The 12995-nt window shown below is 44.2% G+C and overlaps 1 protein-coding gene across 2 annotated transcripts in view; it reads right to left on the bottom strand.

Annotated features, from left to right (window-relative positions):
- The window catches only part of trit1 (tRNA isopentenyltransferase 1), a 30872-nt gene extending 20048 nt beyond the window's left edge, over window positions 1-10824 (bottom strand). Inside the window, exon 1 of one of the 2 annotated variants that reach the window (XM_041955618.1) lies at window positions 10651-10824. In XM_041955618.1, coding sequence (XP_041811552.1) covers window positions 10651-10809 — 159 coding nt within the window. In that variant the 5' untranslated portion in view covers window positions 10810-10824. The remainder of the gene's footprint in view (window positions 1-10650) is intronic. The other variant, XM_041955616.1, reaches the window with a different exon arrangement.
- Window positions 10825-12995: the final 2171 nt, after the last annotated feature.

Below are 12995 nucleotides of genomic sequence, written 5' to 3'. Positions count from 1 at the left end.
AGTGAATCATCCTGAAATTGCCAGGAAAACTTTATGAAAACCCTTTTGAGTGGAAAAACTTCTAACCCAAACAATCTGACCAGTAGGCATCCTTGATTTGAGTTTAAAAAAAGGTTGGTGAAGTGCTCTATTGTTCAGTGATCCAGAGTGGGAAAATACAGCCTTTAATCATAAGCACTCAGCTGGCTGTTGGGACTGAAGCCCAAATGAACACGCAAGTATTATTTCGCAATGTGAAAGAGCGGATGAAGGAAGTCGACTCTTGAACTTATTTTTGCCTCCGTGATGAAATGAGACACACGATGCATTGTAAGTTACTGTGTTTTACTTTTCAGACTGGCATTTCTCTCAGTAGAAACGATGTGAAGTTAAGTCAGCTGGGATGTGGTGAAGTGGGCAGCAGAGGAAAGATGAGAGCCGGGAGGGTCAGTAACAGACACTAGAGTCTCTTTCTTCTCACAGATGCCGGTATAAGGGGGTTACAATTTGACAGCGCCCCTCCTTGCAACCTAGAAGTGTCATGAGTGTGATAGGAATTGACAGGGTAACCCCTCCCCCCAAACCCTGACTGTCCAATCACAGCTGAGCAAGCAAACACAAGTGCAAAAGTGTAATGAATTGATTTAGCAGTGGGTTTATCTGCTCTAAACTAAGCTGCAATCATTAGCATGGCATTCTAACTAGCTTACTTACTTACTACTAGCTTAAAGTAATGAAAGACAATACTTCCAAGACCAAGAGTTAGCACATAAGTAGCTAATGCTACATTATGATCAGTCCATTGTGTACCCCAAACAATATTAATGAGACAGGATTATGCTTGGCAAACACGTCCTCGCATTAAAAGCTTTGTTTTTCTTTGATAGTGATAAAAATATGATGTGAGCTAAGCAGCCAAACACAGTTATGTGTGAACAAAAATGTCATCATACTTCTCATATTAGGACCACCTCGCTCTGCACTGCAGTACAAAAACAAAGCTGTTTCTTTCGACTATCGAGGATGCTGACTTTTGGTCAGAAAAGTGTAGCTTTAGCCTCGGTCTTTGCTAGCGTCATGTTTCACATGTAGCCATCAAGAACGTGTGTAAGACCCCTTTAAAGGGTTCCCGCTTTAAAACAAATTACCTGAAAACATTAAAAAATCAGCCGGAGACAGTATTTCAACTAGCTAGCCAATGTTAGCTAATTAAGCTAGCGACCGCTAAAAAAAAAATACAATTGTTTCACAGAGTAAGGGTGTAAACTGAATATTGGCTGTGCAACAATGATTATTTTGCCCTCTGAATGAAAGTTATCATACTTTTATTCTCCTTTGTCTTTCTTCTCATTTTCAGTTGCACTTTTTTATATCAACAGTGCAAGTTTTACTCTATTCATTTGGGCCAGAAAGTGGCAAAACGTTTGTGTGAAATGTCTTTCAACATAATTTTGCGTAATCTTTGTCAGACAGTTTAATGTTGTCTTAACTTTTGTTCCCCCGTTTGGGAAGAATATGTAGTGCAGGTGTGCCGACACCCTGAATGCCTCCTAACTTTGTTAGAAAAGCATTTTCCAGCACTCTAAATCTCTCCGTGCAACAACGCTACGGACATACACATGCACGGGGAGATCGAAGCAGGGGTGCAGGATGTTGGTCATATCCTTGGCGAAAGTGCGTGTGCGGGTTGCGTGCACTTCACCAAATGTTCTTCAGCACCGCAGCAAGGCAAAAAGTGGGGAGCAGGGCAGGACAGAACAACTCAGCCTGATAAATTATTCACAGCTTCTCTGCACGGCACCACTGTCAGCCGAGGGAGGGGTGGATGCATGGATGGATGGACAGATAGATGAAGGAGACGGAGAGCGAGTGAAGGAGGGTGAAGGTTTGAAGGGGTTTTTTTTGGAAAGAAAAAGAGCGTTGGAGGAGAGAGAAAAGGAGATGGAGACAGAAGAGGAGACAGAAGAGCGCTGTGTACTTGTTACAGAGAACAGGATGCTCCCTGACAAATCTGCACACATTATCCACCACCACCACCACCCCTCCTTTGCCTCGCTCTCTCTCACACTCAATCACACACACACACACACACACACACACACACACACACACACACACACACACACACACACACACACACACAGTCTTAGGCAGATTGTACGGAGTGAAGACAAACGGATAGGTAGCAGATGGATGGCAGAACGATGGTGAGAGATGCTCAAAGATATAGGTTGGCATCAGGTCGGTGTGTGCATAAAAACGAGTGATTTGCGCAGACACTTAGTAAGGGTCACGTGACTTTTGTTCCCCACGGGATGAAAAGACAAAAGCTCTCTTTTTCTCCTTTCTGAGCCCTTTAAAGGGACGGTTCATCCCAAAATCACAAATACGTTTTTTTCCCCTCTCTTACCCGTAGTGCTACTTATTGTTCTAGCTTGTTTTTGTGTGAGTCGCCATGTTCTGGAGATATTGGCTGCACAGGTGTCTGCCTTGGAACTGGATGGCGCTCGGCTTGTGTTGCTCAACATGCCAAAAAAATAAACCTAAAAAAACCCAGCAGTGTCTCTCTCCAGAATTCATGGGCCGGTTAGGTTAATCCACAGACCTTGCTGTGAGCAGTTTCACGTAGGAACTATTTTCTCTTTACCAAACCGCACCTGCCAACCGTATCACTGTGCAGGAGGAAGCATGCAACCACTCACCTAACTCTAGATCTGACACCGCCAACCGATACTGCCAGCTAACGTTACAGCTCAGCTGAGGAGGACGTCATTAATGTTTACATCCCGCGCTGCCACAAGAGCGAATCTCTCCTCTGAGCGGTAGAAAGAAAATAGTTCCATCTGCAGAGGAAGATCATGTGATGTGATTGATAGCTAACAGCTACTAAATGGACCATATGGTGAGATTTTGTTAACTACTGTTTCAAGGGCCAAGATTGAAAGGAAGTTCTTTTTCCATACAAGAAGATTTACAGCATTTTCCAGAAAAATGCGTTCTAATAAATTTTATTAAGCTAAGTTTTTTATGAAGGTTTATCATTATTATTATGATTATTTTCCACTCTTTCATTTCCATCCCTGGTTCTCCCAAAACTCGCCTTTCTTCCTCTCCAGCGCTTAAGTTCCGTCTCTTCCATCTGTCCTCCCCCTCACAATCCCTCTCATTCTGCTCATTCTTACCTGCCACTGAGAGAACACAGCTAATCCTTATGTAACCACTCCTCGATGTACATTTAGGCGTTCTCGAGTGAGCGAAAACAGACTGCGATGATTTTAATTTCGCCTTAACGAGGACAAGGGGACCCGAGAGTAAAAGCGGGCAGAGGAAGACCGGAGTGTAAAGCAGAAAAATGAAAAGAGCCACTAGAGTGGAAGATATGAAGAGAAAAATGCTTTGAGGGGGAGCTGCAAATGAGAGAGAAAATGAGAAAGAAATGAAGACTTCCAGACGAGGCAGTGGAAATGAGCTACAAATTGCGGCGATGTTCGAGCTCAGAGTCATAAAGGAATCAAAGATAAAAATCAACATAGCTAATCATGTTTACACGTCTACTGCAGGAAACTGAAAGAAGATGTCACAATAAAAAGAGGAGGATGGAGCAAGTAGCAGCCAGGGATTTTTTTTAAGCACACCTCAAATAATGCAAGATATTAAACTTGAAACGTTGGTATCATCTGGGTTGGAGGGAGTAATCTTATTACGAGACAAACGGATGACAAAAGGTGGAGCAAGAATGGATTAGAGCTGAGCGAGTTGCTCCTCTTTGGTTTCAGCCGGTCATATTTCATGCCATCGGAGGGCCAGACGAGAAAATGCACATAGCAGTTTTATATTAAGGGTCAGCATATACATGGAAATGCCAGCATGCATGACATTTCTAGGAGGCGGACAGATAATTTAAAGCAAACCCCACACTGCAAAGAAACGGTCTAATGAACTGATTTGTTTTCCGTAAATGCTGCAGTGTTAATGTGTTGTGCAATTCCTTTATCAATGAAGAAAAAACTATGGTAAGGAGTGTAAGGAGCGTTTTCTGGGAAACAGCCGAGGAAATTCAGATATGTGCTTGCCACATTCAGCTTTTCTAATTCCAAACGTCATAATTCACACTGATATACTTTAATGGAATCTCGGCTACGTGGATACAGCTGCCTACTCTTTCCTGTCTCGCTTTTAAATGGATGGGACCATGTGGCTTGTGCGCGAGTAAGGGAAGAATGTGTGTGTGTGTGTGTGTGTGTGTGTGTGTGAGACAATGAGCTCAGTGTTCGAGCTCTGCAGAGCCTGCAGCCTGCCTGCCTGGCCAACCTTACGCCCTGCACGAGACAGCTGTTCCTCTGCCACATAAATAAGGGGGGAGCATGGCCAAATGAAAGAAAGAGGGCAAGAGGGAGAGCGAGAGAGGGCGAGGAAACAAGAAAGAGACGCAGAGAACAAACACTCATTGAGACATAAAATAAGATTCAGAAACAGCCAAAAGAGGATAAAGGGGGATAAAGCAGACCTTTCAGAGGAGTGTCAGATCAGCGTTTCGGGTTGCCAGTATTAGTATTTCATTAACATACTTGCAAAGTGTTGCTTTCTAGCCAGAGATGACCATTAGCTGTATTTTATGTGCACTTTTTATGGGATGCACACCCAGATACTGACCTAACTGAACAGACAGTGCATCAGCAAAACGTCACTGGTCCACATACAGTTTTCTATTCCGCTCCGTTGGAAGCAATAGCTCACCATTTTTTTAAAAATACGCTCATTCGTCATCGGTTAGCTTAGCACAAAGACAGGAAACATGCGCAAACAGCCAGCTTGCTATTGGTCAACTCACGGGTCAAAGTTCACGTAACAAGCAAAGCCTCACACTGGAGCAGATTGAGTTCAGCGCACAATATTGCCATTTTAAACGCTGGCGTGTCGATGCAGGCTAACACACAAGTCTCCACACATTATCTCACACACAGAAGAATACCGGAGGAGACAATCTATATTCAATAATAAAAGCCAGTTCCTCAGCAAAGGCCTGATATGCTACAATTTTTATTCCATTAGTAAATTTTGATGATCTCATGATGATCTAAATTACATTTCAATTGCTTTTTTTCTCAAAAACAACCCTAAATAGCCTTAAGGAAAGAAGATTTACTGAGATAAAAATGCCAAAATGTTGAAGGCTTTGATCAAAACAAGAGCAGGATCCATTGTAATCAGTCAGTTCTGCTCCAGAGAGGAAGGCTGTACAACCCGTCCTTAGTCTGACCCGTGGACGTGGCCTACACACCACACTGTGAGCTGCATTGCTTTATTTCTATCCTTCTCTCTCAATGCTTTCCTCCAATATGCTTACGACAGAATACCTATGTGCCTCTTTTCTCTTGTTTTACCCCTTCTCCCTCAAGGCAGCATCCTTCAACAATTTATCCCTCCATCTTCCTCTCCTCTCTCTGTGGGGAATGGCCCAGTAATGCCAGACTAATAAATCATTCATGCCGTTGTTCCTCCCCTCCTCCTCTTCCTCCTCCTCCATCCTGCCATCCTCCTCTCCCTCGCTGCTTTACTGTAGCGGTGACCGCATCACCACACCCGCAGACTGCGATTTACACACACATACGCACACACGCACGCATGCACATACACACACACACACACAACAGAAATAAGAGTTAATCAGCTCTCTTTTTTGGCTCGCCCCTACACAGGCTTAAATTACTTAAAAAGATGCATCATAAATCGGATGTGGGAGGCAGCATCGCCTCAGTTACAATACAAACAGATACGTCAAAGCCCAGACAGGTCATAGCCACACCAGACAGATAGAGAGACAGCGGGAGGGGGGAGGGAGGGAGAGAGAGAGAGAGAGGAGGAGCAGGGATGACTGCGAGCGAATTAGAGGGATATAACACATTGCTATGCAGTTTTTGAGCGTAGGATGTGTTTAATGCGTAGATAAGCAGTTGGTGTTGGTGAATGCGCGCGTATGTGTGTAAAAACCTCCAGGCCAATAACAAGCATAACCTTTGAATGAATGAACGCCCCTCACTACGGTCAAATCAGCCGGCAACATGACCGTCGCATTAACAAATTTACGACTTTAAGGCAAATGAGCCCGGGGTGTTTTTACTAAGAAAGACCTCCTTCTCTCCACTTTTATGGGACTATAAGGGCCAAGGTGACACATGACAGCTTTCCTGCTGTTCGGGCCCATTTCTCACATCCAACACAAAACCACAGGCCTGACAAATTGCCTTCTTTGTCACAATTCTCACCGCTCATTTTGTCTTTTATAGAATACGGCAGCTCCTTCTCTCATACACCCCTAAAGCAAAGGGTCACCAGCCACCAATACTTCCAATAGTCCCACAAACTGAAGTCATGTGCATGACCTGTTAAATTGCCCCTCAGGACCTCTGACGGCCCTTTAGCGTGACACCCCACAGCCACGCCCACACACAAACTCGAACACACATCCTTTTTACACCCTGCATGAAAAGTTATTTTGTGATCACAGTGTGTTGCCAGTTAATGCATTGAACTGGTGGCTGTGACTAAGCATGAGAAATTCGCTCATGCACAAAAATCATCAAGGCTTTACGTTACGAATGATCAATTGAGATTCACTTCCTTCAGTTCCTTCAAGCCAGCAGCTGGTTTCCATCCATTCCACTATTAAATTGTTCAATAAAGGTTGCACAGCAGCTCCAAGCACAGACTGTTTTTTTGAAAAAAAACCTTTCTTGCTGGTGTGTTCAAGTGTTCTGGGAAAACTGAATTATCTAAGACTAGACTGCAGGTTGGACATAAAGCAAACCAAAAACTTTGCAACACAAAGAATCCCAATACATATTTAATCAGCACTGTAAGAACTGCATTGTACCGTATTATGAAGTATCTGCTGCTTCTCGTCCTCAGTTAAAGCGTGCAAAGACATTAAAATGGCCTTTTCCAGATCCTTCAAATCACACAGCAGTAAGTGGTATAAGTAGTAGTCACAATGTGCGAGAAATGACAGACAAGACAATGAGTAAAAACAAGGACAGTCTGCACACTGGCAGCGGCCCAGCAGCTGCCAAAATCCTTAATATGAAGAGTGAAACAGGGAACTCCACAGCATGTTTCACTGTTGCATGCAGCAGCGTTTGAACGATGATCACAGCTCCGAGTAAACTGGTCTAATGTTTCAGTCTGAGCACGCCTCACATGAATCACCTCTGAAGTGCACTCACTCTATCAGCTTACTGTCAGTGTCCATGTCAAATGTTTCTTATTACCAATAATGCCTTGCAAAGCGTTGTCAGTGGGCAGTGCCTGGATAAATCATCCTCTCCTCCGAGGTGACACTTGATTAACGAATGTCAATCCATTACAGCTCATCAAAAGCCTGACTCAACCAATTAAACCCTGCAACTTGCGCATATCAAGCAATCAGTGCAACAGGAACTCATGACCTGTACACGGTATAGTTATACAGCATATATACAGTATATACTCAAATACATTTCTCAAGTTGTCCACTTTGGCTGTAAAAGCTCTCCAACTTTAAAGATTCCCACATCCCCCCATTCATCCACTCAACTTTTACACACACTCTAGCCCACGGCGAAACACTGCGGACAATGGCCTGACACATGCTTTGATGTCGAGAAACACGTCCACATTACATACTGCAGATACTCATTTAAAATATTTCTCCAAAGTAGCCCACGGATACAGACTTTCCAAGCTATAGCGCGGGTCACAAAGAGCTCAAACTGAGATCTCTGAAGCTTTCAGATGATTTCAAACAGACCTGTTTAAGCCTCTAAAGATCTCTTTAATGCTATGTGCATGATAGGTAAAGACTAATGCAGTGTAAACAGCAAAATATACAAAGGAAATGGGAAAATCTATCTATTTTGAAGATTTACAAGTACAAGAAAAGGTGATTTAAAGAGTCAAGTTAAATTTACCAAAGCAAATAGTGCTAAACTCCTAATTCAGTGCTGGATTAGTACTAGTAGTAGTATAGATATGAGGGCTGTATGTGAAGCCTTACACACTCAGACATTTTCCCATAATTCCAGCATCTAGGGAGTGGGAGAACAGTGACAGGGACTCCTGCTGGTCCCTGGACCCCCACTTTGGGAACCACGGTTTTACGCTATTTGGCAGTGCCTCGTTCGCTGACAGTACAGCCGAGCGCTTGTGTGTGTGCCATAGATAGCATGTTCATTTAATGAGTGAATAATATCCCCCTGCATGTCCAATGAACTGTGGGATGGGGGCGGGGGCCACGGGCAGGAGGGGGGGGGGGCGATAATAACACAATAGGAGTGTTAGGGAGTGTGGGAACCAATTCTCCCCGGGACAATAGGCACTTCCCAGTGGCCACAGCGTGCCCATTCACTATCAGCTGCTGGGCCGGCGTAGCACGGCGCTGAATATGCACCAGCTCAGCACAATGCTGCTTTCTCCCAAACAAGACCAGACTGTTTCCTATCCCAAAGACAACACAGGCCAGCTCCAGCCTACACACAGCCTCATTCTCACATAAGTAGTCTCTCTCCCGCTCACTCCATGTCTGCATGTCTCCCTCTCGCTTTCCCTCGCCGTCACACACGCCAACGGGAGGGTAGCAACAAGGCCAGGGATTGTGGAGATGGGTGGAGATAGGCTGGGGCTGCCATGCCGTAACTAGGCCACTGTTTCTCTCCACCAGGGCTGCTGGTCGCTGAGATATTCTGGGCTGAAATGTTATTAGCGTAACCCAGTTTAAGCGGTACCAGGTGACTGCTAGAAGAGGCGCTCCCTGCTGGGACACACACTCTCAAGGACAATGAGGCAGGAAAGGAGGGGGAAGAGAGCTGGCGCTGAAACAGGAGAAAGGTGATGAACGAGTGAAAACGATGTGATTGCGTCCTGTGATCGCGCTGTCCGAGGGCTCGCCGCCGGACACTGGCAGATTTGGATGAGTTGCTGTGTGCGTCCACGCTGCGCTCTGTCGTGACCCAGACTCAAACCTGTGCCCAACCTTTTCTTTTGTGTGCGCGCCCTCTGGTTGCTGGTGGCAACGGGAGCCTGAGAACCACAAGCGAGGGCGGGGCCGACAGAGAGAGAGCGAGAGGAGGCGAGCCTGAGAGTTTTTTAAATGTCGCGGCTGTGACACACACACACACACACACACACACACACACACACACACACACACACACACAGTGCATCTCTAAGATCTTACTGTTTATCAAACACACCTTCAACTATTTCCTGTTGAATATGGTTATTTATACTGTGACAGGAATAGCAATAAAAGACATATATTCATGTAAATGTCAGCGTTACAGGATATATTAACTCCTGACTGATCTCCAGTCACTGTTATCTTGCTTTAATTAGCCCAGAGCAGCATTGCCACGCACATGTTACAACATAACCTTTTAACTACAACTAAAAAAGTTATCGTGTGCCAAACAGAATCTTTCATGATCGCTATCGCATTCATCCTGCAGGCGAGGGGCCAGTTATTTTGAAGTTGCCAAGATTTCCAGCACATGCACTTAATTCTGCCCACAGTCTCTCTCAAATATCTGGAATATTTGACTCTGCAACAGCTGTATTTCATGCTGCTAACACTGTTATCTGCAGACACACGACACATTTACTGCCATATCCCATTCATACAAGTCTCATTTTTATATTCAGTTATTTATTGCAATTCACTTGCACACTTTATTAGCTATTATTTGCTTATTAATACACTTTGTAGTTATTACTTCTGTATTGTTTATATAGTACCTTTCATCTTTATTTTGCATGCGTCTATTGTCGACAGTAGATGTTCATAAAGAGTACCGTACTTCAAATATGCATGCTGTATTGTGCTTGATTTTGCTGCTGTGACAGTGCAGTTTCAAGTTCACGTTTTCTTCTTTCCTCTTATTACTGTTACTTGTTAACAGGATTTCACTGGACTCACTTGCATGGTTTTGCAGTAATGTAATTTAAATGGTTTACACTTTATTCCCTCCACTATTCTTTAATAAAGCATGCTTGTTGTCATCCACCAACAGAGCCCCGTCTGCTGTTGTCAAGGTGTTAAAATGAGGCAGAAGTCTTCACCACATCCGAGCGATATGAGATAGGAGGGCAGAAGACAAGGGACACATACAGCTGGCATACATAAGCAGACAGAAGTCGTTTGATCCTGCCTTATCCTCTCTCTTTCCTGTGTGTATGCATGTTATTTAACAGGATGTTTATGCTGTTGTCCAGCTGCTGGGCCCCTGCAGGGTCCTACAGGCCGTGCACACAGAAGGTGATGTGGATCAGACGCGATAAACGCGGTCTCCTCTTCTGTCCCAGTATATCTGAGGTGAGGCTTAGTGCTGGCTACGAGTCAGTGCAGACCTTCAACTCTTAATGGTGGAGGAGAGGTCGGACTGTGATGCATATTTACTCTCAGTTTCACATTTTGACCTGCGCGTCTGCTAACGCCTGCTGTCCTGCGCCGGGACATCTAGCTGAACACAAACTCCACATTCAACATGACTGGACGAGTTAGATGACAGTCTGCTAGCTTGTATTCGGATCTGCGTCCATCTGGATGAACAGCAGATGTTTTCTTCTGCTTTACTCGAGCACTATGGCTGCCATGTCAAGGACTCCCTGCGCATTTCCTCGTGTCAACAGTCGTCCTACCTGCATGGAGTCGGCGCTGATTATTTCTCCCTGAAGCCGTTTTCCGATCTCGATCGCCAGCTTGGACTTGCCGGTGCCGGTAGCTCCCAAAATCACCACCAACGACGGGGCCATCGCTCTCCGCAAGGCACACTTCACTGTGGCAGCGGACGCCGCCATGTTGCTGCTTCCTCGGCGCCCAGCTGACCGTCGCGCGCATGCGCGGTGGGCGCAGAGAGGAGAGGTGGGTTTTGTTACATGGCAACTGGAAGCCGTTACTGTGGCAACATTAAATGATTGGAGATCATGTAGAGGGTGTCATATAAACAAATGTAATTATTTTAACATTTTAATCTTGCCGACGTAAAGTAAACGCAATGTCCGGCACCTGCAGAGCTATCTGTGAGTGAAACCAGTTCAGGTAAGACATTTGCCAGTCACGATGGTCTCTCCTTGTTGCTGCATTTGTAAACGCATCAGATTTTTCACGACATTTACAATGTTCATGAAATGCCTTTACAGGGAGGATTGAAGCATAGCTAGTATTGTTTCTATGGAAACTGTTGGAGATCTGCAGCAGTGAGCTAGGATGCTTGTTGCCATGGCAAAAAAAATGCCAGGATGGGTTACCTTGGAGACTGCTCAGAACAAATGGTGGATTGGGTAGGGGGGGTTGGACGTGCGTTCACTCACACAGGTGGTTTTCATGGAAAACAAATGCGTGCAATACAATAATACTCTAGATGGTTATTATTCTTCTTGTGCATGTGTGTGCGTGTGGGTGCGTATGCGAGTGAAAGAGACAATCAGATAAGGTAAACAAGTCGTTTATGATGTCAAACCTTGAATTTATTATTTTTCTGACTTACTCTTCATACATAGAGGCTTATGAGGTACAGAGAAAAAAACAAAGTGCTGAGACAAGGCTCCAAAATCACCATAGTTGAACTCCCAAAGTAAGTAAGCAACATCCACTGCTACCATGACTGTGCCAACAGCAGAGACCAGTGACCAATACAAATCAAAAAAAAGAGGCAAACCATTGCTGTGGGTGCACCCTGTTGGAAAAAAAGGGATAAAATCAGAGCTAATGGTGGTTTGTGCTGAATTAATTAGCAGATAAAATATGAGAGCGAATTTAAAAGAAGAAATGGGGGAAAGGGAACATTAATGATATCCTGTATTTGTAGTATTGTTCAACCAATGACATCATCTGTGTGGGTCTGGCATAATGTTAGATATGCACATTATATTACAGCAGGGGGTGTTTTCCACAAAAAGAGCATGTGACCCTATCATAGGAGCTTACCGACTACTTGGGAGTTTCCTGAGTGCTGGTGAGAGCAGGGCATGCTACTCGTCATGATCGAGTCATTTTACAGTACTAGTTCCAGGGCTACAGTGTTCTCTGTTGCATGGCTTATGGGACAATAGGGAGCACTGGCCTCTCAAAAAAAAAAGCAGATAGAAAGCAGTAACATTAAGGTCACTAAGGCTACACACGGCCAGAAGTTTAATCGGCAGATCCTCTTAAGTCTAACCCCCCGCCCCACCACCACCCGCACCAGATTTAAGAGAGTGCTCCAGCTAGAGTGATTGGATTGAATACAGGAGCATTCAGGTGCTTTCCACTCCACAGAGAGAAAGCGGAGCATACGTGCCAATTTTCAACACATAACCACCAATAAAGCCCTGCCAGCTACAATAACAAAAACAGTCATTAGCTCACACTGAAACACAGCTCGGTAGGAAAATATAGTATAAAACTTTTGTCAACTCTGACTTGTACAAAGAAACCCCAGAGACAGAAAAATCAATGAACAGTAAAGAAAACAAGTAGGCATTGCAAAAAAAAAAACAACAAAAAAACAGATTGTGTTGACAAAGTGGCTAGTGTGATCAATGTTCAGTAAGTGTTTTATTTTGACTCTTTTTCATAATCATTTTATTAACAAAAATAGAAGCTTTGAGTTATCTTTGAAAAGCCAGCAAGCTTGGCCCCAGTTTAGGACGCAGGGCCGAACAAAAACTAGGATGAGTATAGTAGACAGCTCTGGTTTTGGTTTGGAAGGGACTGTACAGTAAGGGTACTATATACATAACATCCAACAGGATAGTCTACATACATTGAAAGGCTTCTATAGGCATTACATCAAATGCAAAAAAATAATAATAATTACAAATATATCAGACAGCAAGATGAAGGAAGTACAGTTGGAACTCAGTGGGCTTCGTCTCCAAGCAAAAGTTGGCATTTTTCATGTTGCTTAAACATACCGATCAAATTTAAGCCATTCTCTTCTTTTGGTTGATCATATGAAGCCACCATTCATCTTTTGGCTGGTCTCCATGGCACAACAATAATA

The sequence above is a fragment of the Chelmon rostratus genome, chromosome 16 (assembly GCF_017976325.1).
Source record: "Chelmon rostratus isolate fCheRos1 chromosome 16, fCheRos1.pri, whole genome shotgun sequence".
Taxonomy (NCBI): domain Eukaryota; kingdom Metazoa; phylum Chordata; class Actinopteri; order Chaetodontiformes; family Chaetodontidae; genus Chelmon; species Chelmon rostratus.
Note: the sequence above shows the minus strand (reverse complement) of the source record. Positions and strands in the feature narration are given on the sequence as shown.